Here is a 22461-nt window from a genome sequence, read left to right as displayed (position 1 = left end):
TGTATATCTAAAGCATGTCTCACTTGAGAGACAGATTAACATTTTACTAACACTGACAGGCCTGTCCTAATAAACCAAGCTTAGAATGATTCTTGACTCCTCTCTAGTTATTACCAGAACCTGACCACTGAAGTTACGTAGTAAAAATTGGCGTCACGAACAGGATCGTGTCTTTATTTTACCCTTAGAGGGCTTGCTATCTGCAGGAATCACACTATACGTATCAATCAGAGCCAAATTAGTAATTGCGGATGACCTTTGTCTCCTTGAATTTTTGTGTAGGCCAAACGCTGGCCATTGTGGACTGATTTGTTCCCATGCCTTGAAGCAAGTGGTCATGTACTCAAAATCCCATGCAGAATTTGCAACCAATTTGTTTGTGACAAGATAAGAGCGTATCAGATCCATCTTATCTTTGTCAAAACTTCCATCACTGGGATATCTATTATCTGTCCATTCTGATAATAGTGTTAAGTAAGGCTCAACATAAAAAATCCCCAATTTGGATAACATCCACTCACGTGGTGTCATCTTTTGAGGCACTTTATTAGGCACTTGCTTCAAATGTGGGTTAGTCAGCAGTAGCTTTTTAACAGCTTTGCGCTCTTTCTTAGGCAAATCATCTTCAGATTTGTATCTGATCCCATTGTTACATGTCTGTACATCTTTACCAGAACAGAATGGACAGATAATAGATATCCCAGTGATGGAAGTTTTGACAAAGATAAGATGGATCTGATACGCTCTTATCTTGTCACAAACAAATTGGTTGCAAATTCTGCATGGGATTTTGAGTACATGACCACTTGCTTCAAGGCATGGGAACAAATCAGTCCACAATGGCCAGCGTTTGGCCTACACAAAAATTCAAGGAGACAAAGGTCATCCGCAATTACTAATTTGGCTCTGATTGATACGTATAGTGTGATTCCTGCAGATAGCAAGCCCTCTAAGGGTAAAATAAAGACACGATCCTGCTATCCAGCCTTGCAGTCAGTGTCTGATGCACCTCCTAAATACACAGAGCAGGACAACAAGGATGAAAACGATGTAATGTTTTCCTGTTCTGGAGCCCATGGCTCTGACCATGATACTAGTAACCAGTCATGGGCTCCTCAGATAAGGGCTTTGATTATTTTTCCGATGATCGACTCTCTGCCTACACCTCATTTACATAGAAGGCAGGCATGTCTTCTTAACTGGATGAACAAATGTATTAAGGCTTTTGAGGACATAGACAGTCGTACCACGGGAGACAGTAATCTCGTGCTTTCTCGTCAATTAACCTGGTTGAAGGAAGCTATGGCTTCTGAGTTCAAGAAAATTGTGACATTAGCTAATAATGGCAAGGACATGGATACCATGTCATATGGCCCAATCGAGGCTATGCTGTCCGCATTTCAAAATGCAGTCAAACAATATGAACAGGACAAGACACTGCAGATTACCTTTGGCAAGGATTATGACAAGAAACATACCAAAGGCATAAGTGCCTTAATTGATGATGTTTCTGTCAGGGCATTGCATAAGTTAATAATGCAATTTGCTCATGAACAAGAGAGTGCACAACAACAAAAGACATTAGTAGTTGATGCAGATAAGAATCTGAATGCCCCGTTGATAGTATTTGACGGGAAGGTGATGGAAAAACCATTGTCACTGGCTGAGCTGTCTAAAATCACAGATGACGCTCCTAAAGTGTTTGAGAATCATGTTAGATTTCTTAATTGGTATAAGAGTCTATTGATGCATGGTTCTATGTCTGGCAGGGATTTGCGCTATATCCTTACCACACTGATGCCAAACATTAAACTTGACACATTGATTGAAAAGTGTCCTACTCTTCAAGTCAAGTATGATGGACCTGTAGACACTAAGGACCCTAAGGTGACAGACAAATACCCGTGGTTAGATTCAGATCATAGAGACACTCATATGGAGGAGATGATAGCATTCCTAAAAGAGCATGCCGCATTGGGAAAGGACATTACACATGTGCTGAACTGTAAACGTAAACCTGGTGAATCCATGTGTGATTTTGCAAATAGATTCCAGAAGTGCTGGCGTGAACAAGCTAAATTGGAATTAAATGAGGAAGCAGATGCATTCTTTGCCTCTATGATATTGAATGGCATGGATGAATCCTCAGCGCACACCCTGAAATTGTCTGCCCCAAATGTGCATTCATTATCACCAGTAGACCTGTTAAAGAAACTTAGAGAACTAGATGCTGTAGGATTATTTCCAACAGTTAAATCTAAATTACAGGCTCCACAACTGATCCCTCAGTATGCAGGAGGTCAGTTTAATGATGTATCCATACCAATGACCTCAGAGTATTCGGGAGGCCAGTTTCAGAATGAGCTGCCTTTTTGGGATTCTTCCTAGTTCCTACTTGTGACGTATACTGGATTTTGGGTCTAGCACTCCACTGAGAAAACGTGTTGTTAATGCGCAATTTTTTTCTTATTTAGTTTGTTTGTCTGTGTTTCTGAGTATCATCAACAGGTTCTCGAGTCTCTGCCCAGTCCAGGGGATCAACTGCTGCATTCATTTAGTCCTGGTGACGGACCACCCGTCCATGCTCTTCTGTCAACACAGACTGCACTTAAGGTCAAAGGGCAGCACCCCTACCGAGCTTAAGCTGTCTGGGGAAGGCCTCATGATGATCACAGATAACACTACTACTACACTTATGATAGAAGATAATCCAGAGCAACTGTTCCTAGACTTAGAAGTATTCGAATCATCCATTTGCTTTGAATTTCTGGTATAAGGCTATGGAACAAAGTTAGAAAAATTACGCCCCACTCTTGTTATGCCTGTTCTTTGATCCCTTATTCCACAGAGGAAGTTTTTCCTTTCATGGCTAGGCCACTGACGGGACCTGATGGACTTCCAACTTTGTGTATGGTGGCTTATCAATATATTATCACATTCTACGGTAGGCGTGCAATCAACAGAACAGGTAAGACAAAGACCAATTATAACACCGAATAATTTTCATATGGGTAAGACTAATGGACATAGTTACCTTCAGAAAGCGAAGGTATAGGCAATTTCACTATTGCTATACAGTGTTGTTGTATTCCACTTTTACGTATGTTTGTCATGAAATCTATCTCCTCTGTTACTAACTTTACTATGGTACAAGCCCCAATGTCTAATGTTATAGTTACTGGCGGTACATGTGGTTCCAGCTCAAAGATTTATCTTGATAATGACTCTATGTCATCTTCTGATTCCTCAATAATGGAGAATATGTTCTAAGATCTTTTCTTTCATTTCTTACATAGGGTTGGTGAAGATGGAGAGGAGGACACAGTTGCAGAGTTACTGAGACCCGGCAGGGAATCAGTCCCCAGATGTGGCCCTGACCCTTGGTTGACATCCAATACCGGGATGTTGAAACGATAGGATGAAAGAGGAAGAACAAGCTAGACCCTAATGGGGGTCAAACACCATGAGGGGGTCTCTGCACACAATGAGATGTAGTCACACATACTTGGACATTACTATAGGCTCTATTTTTCTCTGTGTCTCTATCTATCTGCCTATCTGTCTATTTCTGCTCTCTCTTCCTAACTCTGTCTCTATCTTGGTGAGAGGTTACTGGTAGTCCAGTTTTCGGTTTTTATTTTGGTTAGGGTACATTTCTGTGTTTTGATAGGTGAGGGGAAGGAACTGGATTCGTCGGCCCATTGCGTGGCTGGTCTGGTGTCCTTCCTAACTTTTGTTCTTTTTGGCTGGGATCTCTCACTGTTTTGTTTGATTTTAAGTGAACATTGGTCCAAGTGTGCAAAGTATATCGACAGAAACATAACTGAATAATTATGCCAAAATAAATATCAATGTAGTTAGGAACTGTGTTATTTTTTACTTAAAATAGGTATATTAATGTTATTGATATTACGATGTGGTGTGTTGTTAACTACAAATCAATCCAGGTTTTTTAATGGTCGTCCTAGGTTGGTTGGTTGGATTTTTAGGGGATCGTGGGGGAATTTTTCCTAAGTATGATATAAACACAAACGGTTTACATAGGTTTTTTCGCCTTCACCTGGATGTTGGTTAACATTTCATCACTATATCATGTACAGTGTTAAGTTTGTCGTGTCATGACATTATCCTTTTTTATTATACTACTTGTTTCAATTCAAATTTGTTCGACAGTATTAAACTGTAATTTGTTTTATCCCTACTGCTACTATTGCTTAATGTACTAGTTTTGATTGGCTAACGTCACTCTTCACAAAAGAAAGGGAGTGACCGAAAAAAAAAAAAAAAAAAAAAGTGGGGATTGTTAGTATGTATTATTAACTGATAGTATATTTGATTGCAATTATGTGCCTGAGACAATGTCTAGTTGTCTAGGTGAAGTGGATCAGTGTCCAGCTAATTCCATGGAATGTTAATTTGACTTAGACCCTGGTAAAGGTCAATTTAAAGGGTCAAGAGTGACCACAATGAAATGCTCTGTGTTTTGTTCTTAATGAGTGTTTGTTCTGTTTAATGGATAACAGATGTGTAGGAAGGAGGAGCTTGTGGAAGTGACTTGTATATCTAAAGCATGTCTCACTTGAGAGACAGATTAACATTTTACTAACACTGACAGGCCTGTCCTAATAAACCAAGCTTAGAATGATTCTTGACTCCTCTCTAGTTATTACCAGAACCTGACCACTGAAGTTACGTAGTAAAAAAAGCCTTTGTCAAATTGACTTGTAGCTCTGTACTTGTTTTTTTTTCTATCACTCAGTTTTGGGTGAATGAACCGTGTTACTGTATTATTACAGTAATACATTACTGTGGCCAAATACTGTATGTACAATATCAATTATTATTATTATTATTATTATTATTAATAATTTTTTTCAATCGCTCATTTGCACGTCAAATCACTGTTTTGTGTGAATGACCCTTGTTGTAGTGGGTGGTGTGATTGTAGTTCCATTGAGGAGACATCATGAAGGCTTTCTGTTGACTATGTCTTGAGCTCAGCAAGGGAGATGATTTTTTTGTTCCTTATTCTGAACGATGTATCGTAAATGTATTTAGGCTCATGTACCGTATTTCACTTTTTTTCCTTCCGTCTATGCACATGTGGAGTCAGCTTATATCAAAATATATGCATACTTTATTTCTAAATAATTTACTGAAGGGGACAACTTCAGGTTTTTCTTCTTTTCTGAGTTGGAGGGGACAAGGCCCCACCTTCTCCACCAAGATCAGCGTCCATGTTGACAGGAGAGATGATCAGAGGAGCAGAGTTTGTACCACCAGCATTAAGATCAGGACTGACGTAAGGATAGAGTTTCTCAGTGAAGGTGCAGCCAGTGAAAGAGTAGAGATGAACTCTGGCCTCCACATCATAAAAGGAGACCAGACCCTCCTCATAATCCACAAACACTCCCACTTTCTGGACCTCCTCTCTTACAGGGAGGAGGACAGAGTAAGGGTCAGCAGCAGCCATATACTCATTTCCATTCCTCAACACTATACACCAGAAACCAATGTTGGGTTTCAATGTGATGTCTCCCTTCCTGTTGATGGACTCTCTGACCACTCCTAGACCCCACTTAGTCTTCCCTTTAACCTGAACCTCATAGTAAAACCTTCCTGAGGAGAAGCTTTGTTTTCCTAAGACAAAGACACAATAAGAGAATCTCTCTGTGTTGTCTGGAAGATCCTTCCATATGTTTCCATGACTCACTTGTTTTCCATCCTCAGACAGGATGAGTTTGCGATGTGCTGTATCAGGGTCCAGAGTCACATCCACTGCATATTGTTGGATCCTCCTCAGATCAACATCAAACAGCTTCTTCTTCATCTCTTGACTGAGAGTCTTCTCCAGCTGAGCCACAGCTGTCCTCACAGTCCCCACATATGAAGACTGATGGACATTGACCTTTGTCCAGTCCTTGGTGGGCGGAGGTGTGTTGATGGAGGTGAAGTTCTGGAGGAGGTGGAGGTGGTCTTCAGTGTGTGAGAGCTGCTTCAGCTCATAGCTTCTCTTCTCTAACTGAGTGATTTCCACTTGCAGATCTTTGATGAAGCCTTCAGCCTGTTTCTCTGTTGTTTTCTGCTTCTCTTCAATCACATCAATGAGCTCAGCCTGGCTCTTCTCAATACAGCTGATCAGAGCAGTGAAGACCTGCACACTGCCTGCTATCACTGTGTCTGCATCTTTCCTGCTGATCTCTACTGAGTGTTTGACCTCCTGAATCTTCACTTGTCTGTCCTGGATCATCTGCTGGATTTCAGCCTCTGTCTTTGCTTCATATTCTTCTTTCAACTTGTGACTCCTGAACTGATGAACCATCTCAGAAATAAGAGTATTGACAGATACCTCTGGTCTCTTACTGAAGATCTTCGCACACAGTGGACACCGACACACATCATTAATGTCCCAGTAATGTGTGATACAGGTCTTGCAGTAGTTGTGTCCACATGGAGTGGTGACTGGATCAGTGAACACATCCATACAGATAGAACACAGGAAGTGCTCTTCAGACAGCAGACTGCTGGCGGATGCCATTTCTACACACTGAGAATAAAAGTCAAAGTGTGAAAAACTGGAAATTGTTTTTGTATCAGCAGTGTTACTGGGGTGTCCTCAACCAGTGATGTCTGTCTTTAAAATCCAAGGGGTTGTGATGTGACTGCAGAATAGTATGTTTTAAAGGTTTATCTTTCTGTATGTGATCTAATACGCTGTCTCTCCGTGTATCAAGGTCTCTTCTGCTCCTCACTTTCTGTTCAATCAGCTTTTAACTCAAGCTGAAGGACCATGTAGAAACTATCAATCAACTGATTCTTTAACCAGATCCGAAAGCCGTTATGCGAAGTAGGGAAACTGATATGTGACACTTTAGGCGGTGGGAATCAACTATTGCTGGATTCTCTTCGATGCTTATCTCTCTATGAGTAGTTCATCTCTCTCTGAGTTGCTGCTGGAACTGCCCTACCGAGGCATGTCGAGCCTCTCTTATGCTGTTGGCTGCGGCCCTAATGTCACCACGGTGATGTCAGATAGTGTCAGACATCTCCATATATGGAGATGTCTGACACTATCTGACATCACCGTAGTCACTACGGTGATGTCAGATAGTGTCAGACATCTCCATATATGGAGCTGCCTATGTCAGTTATGCCAAATATGGGACTATGACGTCAGTCCTTTACGTCAGTCTCGCCCAAACATGGAGTTTTACACGGCTTGTGACTGACCCCCACGTGAATATTGGGTAACCATGGCAACCTTCATCAGACCGTGTTTCCCTTTTATGCCCATATCATTTTCTCTATCCCTGAAATTCCAGCCGGCAGATTGGTCACACTGGGTGAAAGACTCACACCGGAGGTTCAGCGAAATAACACTGGAGCCTATGAGAGCCGGATGGACAGCTTATGAACAAACACTATTTCTGGTAACGATTGAAACCTTTATGAAATACTCAGCCCAGGAAAATAAAAGAAGACGTATCACACATCGTTTTCTGCTGTGTTCCTTTTCGATGTGTACACTGTATAATTGTATAGAGGCATCTAAAGAGCACAAAGTATGTTTCTGAACGGCCAAAGCATCGCGAGACCGTCCCCCATTTCCTGTCTGGCAGCACAAATCTCGCGATACCTCCGAGAGAGTTTTACTTGGTCGTCGTCGTCCCCCCCCATCCGCCCCCCACCCTCTGCTCTCACCGCCTTGTACATCTTCAGCTGGACGTTGGTCTTGGAGCTGAAGAGCCTCTCGGAGCCTCTCGGGGACGAGGAAGAGGCGGAGGAGGAGGAGGAGAAGGGCTTGGCGCCGTGCGTCAGCAGCAGGAAGTCGTTGAACAGGAAGGCCACCAGCTCCCTGCCGCTCTTGGTCTTCTGCAGGCGGCCGCTGTGGAGCAGCTTACGAGGACCCAGACAGTTGGTCAGCGAGTTGAACACCAGATGCTGCATGGCAAAAAACATAATGATAATAGTCAATGGTGGGAGAAAGTACTCAAGATATTTTACTTAAAGACGGGGTGCCGTGATTTTCAGTGATCCCCCCCCCCTAAAACATAATCATCAGGTATCATCATTATGGTTATACTAGGAGGAAGATTTTTTCAAAAAAGTGTACAGAAAGTGTTAAAATTATGTTTTTCTGTGGACACGCCTCCAGTTCATTAAAGGGCAAGACCACTTTGGTAGAGGTTTGGGTTGTGTAGATACCTTGCCATGATGTAACTCCAAAGGTGGACAAGAAATCGAAAATAATTGCTCCATTGATTAGAAATTGATAATTCAAAATATGCTCTTCATTGACTTACATTGTAAGGTAAAACAGCTCTCAAAGTCACTCTTTTACCCCATAAACGAATGCAAACAAAGTTGATTCAGACAATATAGAACATCACCAAACCCAGTACTGTTTATTTTTTTAATAAAAATGTCAACTTCCTGTTGATTTTACCATTTTTATTAAGAAGAAAACCCGGACTGGATCCACGGATCCGGATTCGGATCTTCAAATAGTAAAATCAACAGGAAGTTCACATTTTTATTAAAAAAAAAAACAGTACTGGGTTTGATGATGTTCTATATTGTCTGAATCAGCTTTGTTTGTGTTCGTTTACGTGCTAAAAGAGTGACTTTGAGAGCTGTTTTACCGTACAATGTAAGTCAATGAGGAGCATATTTTGAATTATCAATTTCTAATCAATGGAGCAATTATTTTTCATTTCTTGTCCACCTTTGGAGTTACATCATGGCAAGGTAAATACACAACCCAAACCTCTACCAAAGTGGTCTTACCCTTTAAGTATACCTGGTTCTCACCTTAGCACCTCCTCCACCACCTTAGCACCACCCACCTGTCCTAGTCCCTCCTCCTCCTCATGCCCACACCTGTTGTGTTATGATAATGAGGGGGAGGGTATATTTCTACTGTGTCACTAAAGGGCTATTTTTCTATTGGCACGTTTGACCCTCAAGGTTTCAGCCTCCAGGAAGAAACTCCAAATAGTCAGAGAAGACATAAAACACCATAAAAACACCACCAGGGGGCTAAATGAAGTTCTATCAACCTCATAGACACATGAAAAACAGAAAAAGTGCAAAACCATGGCACCACCCCGTAAAAGTAAAAGTAGCAATACTAGAACATGACAAAATACTCTGTTACAAGTAAAAGGTGTTCAAAATGTTACTTGAGTAAAAGTACAAAAGTATTGGCATCAAAATATACTTAAAGAACCAAAAGTTAAAGTACTATAATGTTTGAAAATAGCAGATCTACAAGCTCGTGAGCTTGTAGATCGGTGATTTTCAAATATCCTATGTATAAAATAGGGCTAAAGAGGTTAACGTATGTTTTATAATGTAATCATTTATATCTGCAAAGTAACAAGTAACTACAGTTTTCAAATAATTGTAGTGGAGTAAAAGTACAATATTTGCCTCTGACATGTAGTGGAGTAGAAGTAAAAGTATTGCAAATTGGAAATACTCCAGTAAAGTAAAAATACCTCAAAAGTAAATGTAAATGTACTTAGTTACTTTCCACCACTGATAATATTTTTTTTTTTAAAGGAAGAAAGAGAAATCATGTATTTACATGTATAACAATATATGTGATCATGCATTGTTATCATATAAATATAGTATGGATTATGAAGCAAAAAAACTTTGTTTCTGTTTTCTGTATTTATTTATTTTTGATTTTCTTAAATTGTTTTCCCATGTGTGTATCCGTGTGTGTGTGTGTGTGTGTGTGTGTGTGTGTGTGTGTGTGTGTGTGTGTGTGTGTGTATCCGTGTGTGCATGTGTACGTTCGTGCGTGCGTGAGTGATTGTGTGCGCGTAATTATGTGTGTGCGTGTGTGTGTGTGCATACCTCTATGAAACCCTCACACTGGACGTGACTCTGGGTCCACTCCAGTGTGTGTGTGTGTGTGTGTGTGTGTGTGTGTGTGTGTGTGTGTGTGTGTGTGTGTGTGTGTGTGCGTGTGTGTGTGTGTGTGTGTGTGTGCGTGTGCGTGTGCGTGCGTGTGTGTGTGCGTGTACCTCTATGAGACCCTCACACTGGACGTGACTCTGGGTCCACTCCAGGCGGTCAGAGTTCTCCTTCTCTCGAACCCCCTCGTTGACCTGGGAGCACAGCTCCTCCGCTCGCTCCTGGGCCTCCTTCAGGGGCCCCCGGTCCGCGTGGCCCTCTGGGGTGTGCTCCAGGATCTGAGGGCCCCCACCCCGCCACAAACAACATTATCACTATGGGAATATATACAGCTATTTAACCCATTAAGACCTGAGGCTCAATCTACGGATCGTTTCTTGTCGGGTGTAAACCAAAAACTGTTACTTTTCAAAAAAATGTTTTACTTAAAGGCATACTAGGTAACGTTTTCAACAAAACTAAAGTTAAATTGTATATCTTTTGTGAGTGGCAAAAGTTTCACAACACCCACTCCATGAATTTCACCCCCGGAAGCCTTTTATTTATATATTTATTATTGAACGGTGAAGGGGGGGACTTTCCCGGGGAAATGACGTCATATGGCCGGAAAACGGAGGCGGAAATGCACTGGTTTCCTGTTTGGCCAGGAACTAACGCAACGGTTTCCTGTTTGGCCAGGAACTACCGCGCTAATACTAAAAAGGAACCTCACGCTGATTTTAAGAGAATGTAGGATTGGAAGATCGAAAAAGAACAGAAAAAGAAAGCACAGCTCATGGTAACTAATGCTCCACTGGCTAAGAGAAACGATCCGTAGATAGTATAAAACAATTAAAAGATCGCTTTTTGAAACGCTTCCGGCTTCCGGTGAAAACGAATGGAATTCTGGGTAATCGAGGACTACGGAAATTGTATGCAGTGACGGTAGTGACCAGCAGAGGTTGCTAAAAATCGTTATTTGTGATTCTGCATTGTACAACTTTAAGTAGAAGTATCAATAATGCAATGTAGAAATACTGTTACAAGTAAAAGTCCGGAATTCAACATGTACGTAATGTATGTAAAACGTACATGTATGTGAGTAAAAGTACAGACAGTATTGGCATCAAAATGTACTTAAAGTACCAAAAGTAACTCCTTATGTATAACGTCTCATTTCAAGTTTTCAAATGAATATATATATTTTTTTAAATAGCCGATCTACAAGCTCAAAATGGCCGAAATATAGGGCTGAAGTGGTTAATGTATGTTTTGTAATAAAAAGTAACTAGTATCTCAAGTTTTCAAATAATTGTAGTGGAGTGAAAGTACAATATTTTCCTCTGAGATGTAGTGGAGTACAAGTACTAAACATTGGAAATACTCAAGTAAAGTACAAATATCTCAACATTGTACTTAAGTACAGTACTTGAGTACATGTACTTAGTTACTTTCCACACCACTGCAGAGTATGGTTGGATGGTGAGGTGTAACTCACGTTCCTGATCAGCAGGGGGTAGCGAGTGATCCTCTGCATGGGCTTGAGCAGGAAACTGGAGAGTGGCATTCCTTTACAACGGTAATTAGTGGCTATCTTCTGCTCGTTAGAGAGAGAGAGAGAGAGAGAGAGAGAGAGAGAGAGAGAGAGAGAGTGCGTTAAAAAATTAGGAAACACTTGCCTTTCATTCCGTTTGATTATGATGTGAAAAGCGGTGATGATTTCGTCGACTAAAACTATGACGAAAGTTCGTCGACTACCTTTAATCACTGACGGAAACTAAATAAAAACTAAATAACAACTAAACTACGATGACTAAAACTAAGACTAAATGTATTGAGAATTTCGTCAACAAATAAAACCTAGACTAAAATGTTAGTGAGGGATCTAGTGGAGAAGAGATCCAGTAGAACTAAAAGACAAGTCATTATATGTTTGGTTGCGCTCTGAAAATAGCAGATCTACAAGCTCACAACGCGAGTAGATCGGCTATTTTCAGCATGCAACCAAGTGTAAAATCAGCCATTACGACGTCATCAAGGCGCCGCCAAAATACATTATAGTCGACTAAATCAACTGTAGATTTAGTGGACTATAATCTTATGATATTTAGTCGACTCAAACTAGAGTAAAACTAAAAAAATTCAGATGACTAAAATATGACTAAAACTGAATGGAATTTTATTCAAAAGACTATGACTAAAACTAAATCAAAATGTGCTGTCAAAATCAACACAAAAGCTGAGTCATCTCAGAGTTCATTTTACAACACGACCGATGCCTGGCTCTGATACAGATCCCGATTTTGGGGAGTCCAATACCACTGATAACCATGTTCTGACTGTTTTGATTCAAGTTTTGAGAACATTTAATAGCTTTATAGGTAAACAAATACATACAAATATACACACATCACTTTTTGATAGATACCAGTTTAAATGAATTGTTGATGAATTATTGCAATGCAATAATCAAGCAAACAAGTAAATATAAAAATACACATAAACGTAACCTTATTTTTTCACTTCAACCACTGACCAGATGTCTAAAATAACAGATCTACAAGCTCTTTTCGTGCCTTGACACATCGGCTGTATAAATGACGATACCGATGATGTCATCAAAAAAGGCCATACCGATAATATCGGCCAGGTTTCTAATTCATTCAGTTAAAAAACAACAACATGTGAGCAGCCCTAAAGAGAGGTATAGCATAGCATTAAGACGCTGCATTTTAGAGACGGTAGAACTCCATTTCCCATGGTACCTTGAGGAAGTCTTTGAAGTCCGGCGTGCAGTGTGTCCTGCTCTGCAGCAGGGCGGCGGCGTTGAGCTGGCAGGAGCAGAAGCGTATGTAGGGCTGCATGTGAGCCAGTTCCGCTGCCAGCAGGTCGCCTATCAGCTGCACCGGCATGTTCTCTCCGCCCGTCTTCTTACGCACACGCAGCGCCCTGGGATACAAGAGAGCAGTGGTGGAAAAAGTTTAAAAAATATATATTAAAGGGATTGTAGGCAAGTTCAGAGATAAAAAAAGAAAAAAACTGTTGTCAAACACCGCCCCTCCACTCCCCCCCCCCCCCTCCTCATCAGCAGTTCGTTTCCCCGACCACCAGGGGGTGACGCAGGGGGGACTTCTGAACGGGCCATACCGAAAATAGGTTGCTTTATTCGGATACAATGCGTGTCACTGCCTGCCCGGTCCGCCCCTGCCGGTTCTCTGAATTTTTATTTTTAAATAGGCTCTGTCATGATAAATTGACCACATATATGAAGTTAAACAACTAAATTCTATCCAATCGATATCTTAAAAGTAAATTCCGTGCCTCAAAAAATAAGTTTGAGAGCGTTTTAAAACCATAAGTAAAAAGTTAAAACTGCCCACAGAAAAACAATGGCGGCTCGTTCCATTTTTGTCGGCTGCACTCGGTTCCATTCGGTTTCACCCGAACAGTTCACACAGACACGGACGCGCACATCCGTGCGTTAATTTACGCCCTGGACAAACATAAGCAGTAGGGAAGATACGGATTTCAGAAAGAGGACTGTGTTTCAATGCAGGAAAACACCCCAGCATCATTATATAGTGGCTGATAGAGGGGAAAAAATGCAAAATATAAAATTAGGCTTAATGTTGCCTAGAATGCCTAGAATCCTCAGGTCTTCAAGTGCTGACCTGCTCGAGGTGCCTACAATGACATATAAAAAATACGGTGAAGCAGCATTCTGCTTTTACGGACCGACAGTGTGGAATAAACTCCCATTACACCTAAGACAGGCAGCCTCTGTCGATAGCTTTAAAGCACAGCTCAAGACCTATTACTTCACTCTTGCTTTTAGCTGATTCTTTGGTTGATTTTTAATTCCTCACTGTATTCCCTATTTTAATGTTGTTTTATGCCTTTGCTTTTGCTTGCTTTTATTTTATTTTATTTTATCTTTGTTTGCTTTATTGTTAAATTGGTTCTAACTGTAATTGTATTCTTGCTCTGTAAAGCACTTTGAGCTGCATTTCATGTCATGAAAGGTGCTATACAAATAAAGTTTATTATTATTATTATTATTATTATTATTAAAAGTATCTAATACTGCAATGTAGATATACTCTGTTACTCTGTTAAGTAAAAGTCTGGAATTCAAAATGTACTTGAGTAAAAGCACGAAAAGTATTGACATAAAAATATACTTAAATTACCAAAAATAAAAAAGTACTCATTATGCCATTATTTTTTCAAATTTTTCAAATGTATAAAATGTATTAAAATCTTCTGAAAATAGCAGATCTACAAGCTCACAACGTGTCACATCGCGTTTAGATGTAGATCGGCTATTTTCAAACATTTTAACACTTTTTACTTTTGGTACTTTAAGCATATTAGTAACATTTTGAACACATGACTTACTTGTAGCAGAGTATTTTTATATTGTGGTATTGTTACTTTCACTTTAGTAGAATATCTGAGTACTTCTTCCACCGCTGGTCACACGGCATATGGTTGTCTTAGTTGTTGTAGTGGTAAAGTGAGGTGAGTTATAACGTACTTGAGCAGCTTGGTGTTGCAGGTGAGTTATAACATACTTGAGCAGCTTGGTGTTGCAGGTGAGTTATAACATACTTGAGCAGCTTGGTGTTGCACATGATCAGCTCCCTCCAGTTAACGAAGATAACGCTCATCTCAGCCTCTGACAGACGACCTGACTCTGACATGGGCTTGTGGAACACCTGCAACAAGACCATGCACACGCACACGCACACACACAGGCTATGAAACCTGTTATACTTCGTTGTGTGCCGATCTACAAGGTCTGTTACAAGTAAAAGTCCGGAATTTTACTTGACTAAAAGTACAAAAGTACTTAAGTTACTTAAAGGGGTATTTCACTTTCAAAAAAACTTTTGGTCATTTTATCATCTACTCAGGCCTTTGTGAGCCCCCCAGACAGTTTTTAAGTTGCTCGATTCAGTATTTATATATTTGATATTAATTTTATCAGACACGCCCCCTTCCTATACAAACCCATTGTAACTTCAAACTCCATTTTAACCATGTTAGATCTGTCGAAAACACCCGTCCTTGGTTCTGGTGACTCACCCTGCCCTCCTAATGCGTGAGGGGGCCGTGTTTTTCCGATTATTTTTTTCATTTATTTTATTTTATTTTTTTAATTTTCAAAAAAAAATATTTAAAATACATGAAAAAAGTAATTGAAAAAACACGGCCCCCTCGCGTATTAGGGGGGCAGGGTGAGTCACCAGAACCAAGGACGGGTGTTTTTGATGAATCTAACATGGTTAAAATGGAGTTTGAAGTTACAATGGGTTTGTATAGGAAGGGGGCGTGTCTGATAAAATGAATATCAAATATCTAAATACTGAATCGAGCAACTTAAAAACTGTCTGGGGGTTCACAAAGGCCTGAGTAGATGATAAAATGACCAAAAATTTTTTTGAAAGTCAAATATCCCTTTAACACCACTGCACAGAGGACGCAACCTCTGCAGCTTGTGCCACAGAGTTGCACACACACACACACACACACACACACACACGCGCGCGCGCGGTGGGTACCTCCAGCACCAGCTCCAGGTCTTCCACGTAGGTCTCCTCGGTCTGGATGAGCTCGTGGATGTAACCCTGCCTCTTCCTCTCCTGAGGGCTCATGGAGTCCAAGGTCATGAGGTCAGCACACCCTGACACACCCAAACACAAGGTCATGAGGTCAGCACACCCTGACACACCCAAACACAAAGCACATCTCTCTCTTAAAGGGTAAGACCACTTTGGTAGAGGTTTGGGTTGTGTAGTTACCTTGCCATGATGTAACTCCAAAGGTGGGCAAGAAATAAAAAATAATTGCTCCATTGATTAGAAATTGATAATTCAAAATATGCTCCTCATTGACTTACATTGTACGGTAAAACAGCTCTCAAAGTCACTCTTTTATCACATAAATGAACCCAAACTAAGCTGATTCAGACAATATAGAGCATCACCAAACCCAGTACTGTTTGTTTTTTTAATAAAAATGTGAACTTCCTGTTGATTTTACTATTTGAAGATCTGGATCCGGATCCGCCGATCCAGTCCGGGTTTTCTACTTATTAAAAATGGCAAAATCAACAGGAAGTTGACATTTTTATAAAAAAAAAAAACAGTACTGGGTATGGTGATGTTCTATATTGTCTGAATCAACTTTGTTTGCGTTCGTTTTTGTGCTAAAAGAGAGACTTTGAGAGCAGTTTTACCGTACAATGTAAGTCAATGAGGAGCATATTTTGAATTATCAATTTCTAATCAATGGAGCAATTATTTTTTATTTCTTGCCCACCTTTGGAGTTACATCATGGCAAGGTAACTACACAACCCAAACCTCTACCAAAGTGGTCTTGCCCTTTAACTCTTTAACACATTCACTGCCTGAGATTAAAACATTTTTGGGCGGTGTAGCCGCCCCTATAAGTGGGGTTGGGACACCTCATTAGTACACATTTGCTGTACTGTGATTGGCTCATTAGTACACCCCTAGCTGTACTGTGATTGGCTGACTCTATTGGCTGACTCTATCCAGCACTGTGATTGGCTAGCGAGACACATGATGACATTAATAACCTATAAATAGGACTATTTAAGTGAGCTTCCATCACTGTGACGACCACACCGCCCACTTCACACTGGGTGTGTTTTTGGGCGGTGTAGCCGCCCCTATAAGTGGGGTTGGGACACCTCATTAGTATTAGTTTCCTGCACTGTGATTGGCCCATTAGTAGACCCCTAGCTGTACTGTGATTGGCTGACTCTATTGGCTGACTCTATTCAGCACTGTGATTGGCTAGCGAGACACATGATGACATTAATAACCTATAAATAGGATTATGCACTTCCAATTTTTTTTGGAAGTGAGCTTCCATCACTATGATGACCACTGTGATGACCACACCGCCCACTTCACAGTGGGTGTGATTTTTTTATCCCCTTGCCAGCGTTTATTACCTTAAACAGACGATCTTTGAAAAGCCGTGGAAGCCACGTTGTGTACACGGATGTAAAAAAAAAAAAAACGTGTCCGAAGGATGGGGGGAGGGTCCCCTCCGTAACATTTCTACCGCGATCGGCCATTTTGGAGCAAATCGCCCGTTGAAAATGGCTGGTTTTCATCAACAACAAAAAAAAAAGAATCTGAGCTAAAAGGGTTTTTCTACCAATCCTAACGTTGGAACGGATGGAAGTGACGTTTTTTTGGGGATGACGTCACGTCCGTCCATTCCTTTTCTCTGAGTGTCGAGGGATCATTCCTAAGTTGTGTTTAAGCGCCCTCTTGTGGAATTTTTCAACAACATATATTTTTTTTGTTGCAGGTAATGAGTGAACTGCCAGAGTTAAAATACCATCTATGGCATTGGTTCTCAAAGTGGGGTCCGGGGACCCCCAGGGGTACTTGAGGGGGTTCCAGGGGGTCCCCAGCTAAATGATGGATAGGAACCAAATGGACCCTTATGGGTCTGTAACTCTGAAAGCGTACAAATGTGTCTGAGAGTGTACATGTGTACACTCTCAGAGTTAAATTAACATTGATTTTACAATATAAATTGGGGTCCCAGAGATAGAGATGCCATTAAATGGGGGTCCGTAGAACTGATGCATGTCAAACTGCGGGTCCATGAAATTTAAATGGTTGAGAATCACTGCTAGAGCCGCAACAATCGTCTCTTATGGGGGTCCCTGGAATATCTTTTCAAATGGGGGTCCAGGGGCTAATAAGTGTCAATTCGGGGGTCCTTGACACGAACAAAGTTTGAGAACCACTGCCCTTGCCAGGGATCCCGAGCGTTTTTTTTTTTACTAACCTTTGAAAAACCATATTTTTCACAACGATCCACCCGGCAATCACCTCAAAAGACGTAGGAGGGTCTTGGGAGAATCGGAGAGGAAAAAAAGCGTGCCGTCGGGATAATCTGTTCCATAGTTGTGGGCAGTTGAATGTATAGCTTGTTTTCGCCAAAAAGCAACAGAAAGCATAGAAAATGTGACTCTTATAAATCCTATAACACTAAACGAAACCAGCTTCATTTTGTTGTGATCACGTGATTTCTGGGCGTACTCTTCATCATCATCATCATCATCATCATCATCATTCACAGGCTGCGGAAAGAGCGCCCTCTATCGTAAACCCACTGAAAACACCACGTGACGAGAAATCTCGTCATTGGCGCTCAATGAGTTAAATGGCACTGGATTCCCTGAATTTCAACGACACTTTTCCCAGTCGATAAACAGATCTCCTGCTAACGGTTTTAGTTTAGTTTTACGGGTATAGCCTATTATTTCCAACTTGCATCGTTGCTGACTAGGCCGATGCCCGTTCTCTAGTTCAAGGGTCTTCAACAGGGGGTCCGGGACCCCTAGGGGGTCCTCAGAGTTACTACAGGGGGTCCGCCAAATCTTTGGGTGGTATGTTTTTTTTTTTTTTTACCTTAACCACTTGAACCCTAGCATCCCTTTTCTGAGGAGAAACGCAGCGCGAGGCGTTGTGAGCTTGTAGATCTGCTATTTTTTGGCAAAGAGGTGTTTGGTGTAGAGGGAAAAAAAGAGCAGACCAAGTAAACAAAAAAAGTTGAATCTGAAACACAATTGTATACAATATAGAGGGGGGTCCCTGCTTCATCTCTCTCTCTCAGCTATGGGGGTCCTTGGCCTGAAAACGTTGAAGACCCCTGCCCTAGTTTATAAGACCCACAGACACAAGTAACCACTTTCACTTTCAAAACGTTTCAAATACAGTAAAAACTGCCGATCTTCTAAGACTTTGCTTGCGATGCCACGCCTTACGCGCTGTACATTGACTATTTTCCCGCTACTTTTGCCCGACAACGTCATATGACGAAGTAGGACATTAAAGGAGTAGTTCACAGGAAAAAAATGACTTTTTTTGTCTATCAATTACACACCACATGAAGCCTTGAATTAATGGAGATTTTTTGTTTTATTGTCACATTCCTGAGGCAATAATTTGATGACAGGCGGAAAGATGCTAATGTATCCAGTAGGACACACAAAGAGTCTCCTTTGAGTCTCCTGCCGGAGAGACCGCAGGTCATCACATTATTGGCTTAGGAATGCGAAAAAAAACAAACAAAAAAAACTCCATCAATTCAAGGCTTCATGTGGTGTGCAATTAATAGAAAATAAGATTTATTCATTTTTGGGTGAACTACTCCTTTAATTCATGAAACATGAAAAACATAGAAATGATGAATTATGGAGATACAAGGTTTCCGCAAGACAGTGAGACGATCACGGCAAACGACATGTACATATTACATCTTAATAAGTCTGCATTCAACAGTCACCAAGCCACTGTTTGTCCGTGTTAAAATGTCTTTATTATCATACCGTATGTACAGTCGATGTTAAAATGTCTATATTATCAGTCGTGTCACACTGTATTATGTACATTCTATGCACAGAGAAGAGTGAGGCACATTGTATTGCAGATAATACTGTACATGGACCTATAGAAAACATCGCTAACAACACTGTCTGCTACCACAGAGCGCTGCGTCAAAGAGAAGAGACGTGAAGAAGTTGAAGCACCTTCCATGGCGGAGAGCTTTTCTCCCAATGGTTGCATAGCTGGTGGACTAGTGGAAAAAGAAAACGACGTTCGAGAAGGAAAACATGGTGAAAGAACTAAAGGGTTATTTTAATACTTAGCTACACGCCGGTGTCGCAGCACTAAGTCTAAGGGGCTGTGTCCACAGATTGAGTTATTGTTGTTTTTGTTTTTTTTTTGCTCAGTGTTGCCAGATTTTGTAAGAGAAACAAGTGGCATGGTCTACGAAAAATAAGCCCAAAAGAAGCGACTAGACAATATCAGCAATTTTCAAAAGAATCTTGGATAAAATATATCTTTTTAAACTTTTAACAACAAAAATCTTGAATGAATTGAATTTGAACAAAAAAAAAATAGATTTCTACGGACACTTCTATGGCCCTAAGTCAGGCATCAGAAACCAACTGAGATCCTTCAGTTATTTGCTCAGTTGGCTGTTGTATTTTCTAGGTTCCAAACTGAGCAAAAAAAAAAATATTTTTCGGCAGACGCTGCGTCATGTCTCTGGATCTACATCTATGTCCCTTTAAGCACTGCTATGCTGGGTTTTTTTAAAAGTTATTTTTGCTGGTGACGTTACAGTACTGAACGAGCCTCGGCCTTAAAGGGATAGTTCACCCCCAAAAGGACTTGTTTTCTATCGATTAGTCACCCCATGGAGACTTTTGAGTTTTTCTCACATTCCTAAGCCGATAATTTGATGACCGGCAGCGGTTCCGCGGTAGGAGACACAAAAGAGTCTCTAGAACCATTTAGACCGATTCTAAAAAACGCCTTCTAAATCTGAACCCAAAAAAAAACAACTTAAAATTCTTATTCAAATGAATTAGAGAAATGAATGTTGCTATATACTGTGTACAGTATTAACTATACACCAAGAGGGCTTCCCGGATTGAAAGGTATAGTAACGTAGTGGTGTTCCGGGTCTCAATGGGTTAACCTTTTGTAAGTGTAGAGACACAAGTACAGGTTTACCAAGTATTGAGGGTTTACAGATCTGAAAATACACATTAATCCTTTAAGACCGGAAACACATCTGTGTGTCATTTCAAGATTTATTTGGCTATATGAAAATAGCAGATCTACAAGCTCATAGCGCGGCACCGAGTGCCGCGCTATGAGCTTGTAGATCTGCTATTTTATTTTTTTTTAATCGTGAACATGTGTGCAAATCTTTAGTTTGAATATATATATATATATACTTTTTTAAAGCAGAAGTTATTAACTCATATCTTTGCTTCTGGGGATTTTTACAAATGTCTTCTAAATCCAAAGTTTTTTTTAAATTTTATTTTGACATAATGTTTCAATGGCTATATTATCAATGGTTTTCAAACTTTCTTCATGTCAAGGACCCCCAAAATAATATGTATTTGTCCGTGGACCCCCTCCCATCTAAAACATGTTTTTTCCAGGGACCCCCAGAAGCAAAGATTTGAGCAAAAAAATTATATAAAAGATTTGCACACATTTTCAAGATTGTTCTAAAAAATAGCAGATCTACAAGCTCATAGCGCGGCACTCGGTGCCGCGCTATGAGCTTGCAGATCTGCTATTTTTGAATAGCCAAATAAATCTTAAAATGACACACAAGCGTTCCCTTGCCGGCCTTAAAGGGTTAGACATGAATCCAACATATTCATAGAAAAGATGAAGTGTAAACAAACCATAAAACACTGATGACAGTGCCGTCAAACAGGTCTATGAAGCTATCTATGAAATCTATGAAAAGTGTAATACAATATGTAGTGGGGAGGGGGGGGTCCCTGCTTCATCTCTCTCTCAGCTAAGGGGTCCTTGGCCTGACAAACGTTGAGACCCCTGAGATAGGCTATTTTCACAGAAGAGATTTGGTGTCGAGGGAAATACTAGCATCAAGTGGTTCCAAAAAACGTTTAAAAAAGGCAACAATGCATTTGGCAAGCAGTAAGATTATTCATGATAAAGCAACACAGAGTGAATCGTCAAACTAAGTTTCTTTACATTGGTCCATTTTTTATATATAGCAAGTTTTCAAGTTATTAGTGCAAGAATGTAGCCTGGAATCCAGACTGATCGCTCCGTTCGGCAGATGTTCTTTTTTTTTTTTATCACTTCGCTTCTCAGTCTGGAAATCATGCTATTTCAAAGGGGCGGGACTAGGGCGGGACGGTCACTCAGGAGCCTCGGCTTCTGATTGGTCTGTGGTGCGAGAGGGGCGGGAGCAGTGGCTCCCAAAGTAAAGGTCTGTGGGCGGGGCGGTGCGCGGCGGGACAGAGCCTTCCCTTCCGATGTGAAATTCGAGTCACTTCCTGACTTGCCTACGTAATTGGTGACATTTGGAAATCCGGCTCAAATAGGATGATAGCCAGACGGAGGAGCGAAGTGAAAACAAGAAAAGACATGACGCAGTGAAAAACTGCAGTTTTCTCATTGATCTTATTAATCTATGAATTTGAATGTTTCAACTTTAAAATCTGTAGTTCATTTATGTGGCTACAGATGGCTACTTTTTTTAAAAGCTTTGTTTAAAGCCACGCCTCTTTCCCCTGAAGCCACGCCCCTTTTGCCTGGTGGGGTATGTATAAGAAATGGATGGCACGCCCCCATTTTGGAAGGAAACGCCCACATTCCCCAGGGTGTTCCTAGACCAGCTTTAGCCGGCTGGTAAAAAAAAACAACTAACGCTCAACGAGTGTCTCCGTCTGGATTCCAGGCTAGCAAGAATGAGAGACCCTGTTAAACACATTTCTACATCATGGTGACTCCATTTTAGAAAACTAAATTAGTCTGGATGAATATTTTTTAACATAAACGATATTAGAATTATACTGTAATCAAGTAGTTAAAGATTCATTATGTTTCGCTGAATCGTTTGTCTAAAAAATACAAAACTACATATTCCATGCCTTAGACATCGTTTAGCAATACAAGCTACAGGAGCTGCTGCTGCCTCTGTCCCACTCCCTG

At 40.7% G+C, this 22461-nt stretch overlaps 1 protein-coding gene across 1 annotated transcript in view; it reads right to left on the bottom strand.

Annotated features, from left to right (window-relative positions):
- Positions 1-22461, bottom strand: part of LOC308103059 (intersectin-2-like) — a gene marked incomplete at its 5' end in the record, with an annotated part of 74964 nt that overhangs the window by 8264 nt on the left and 44239 nt on the right. Inside the window, 6 exons of the mRNA XM_080452907.1 lie at positions 7702-7941; positions 10038-10205; positions 11405-11503; positions 12672-12855; positions 14518-14624; positions 15471-15592. Coding sequence (XP_080309033.1) covers positions 7702-7941; positions 10038-10205; positions 11405-11503; positions 12672-12855; positions 14518-14624; positions 15471-15592 — 920 coding nt within the window. The remainder of the gene's footprint in view (positions 1-7701; positions 7942-10037; positions 10206-11404; positions 11504-12671; positions 12856-14517; positions 14625-15470; positions 15593-22461) is intronic.

The sequence above is a fragment of the Gymnoscopelus braueri genome, assembly GCF_963280865.1.
Source record: "Gymnoscopelus braueri genome assembly, chromosome: 16".
In the NCBI taxonomy this organism is placed as follows: domain Eukaryota; kingdom Metazoa; phylum Chordata; class Actinopteri; order Myctophiformes; family Myctophidae; genus Gymnoscopelus; species Gymnoscopelus braueri.
Note: the sequence above shows the minus strand (reverse complement) of the source record. Positions and strands in the feature narration are given on the sequence as shown.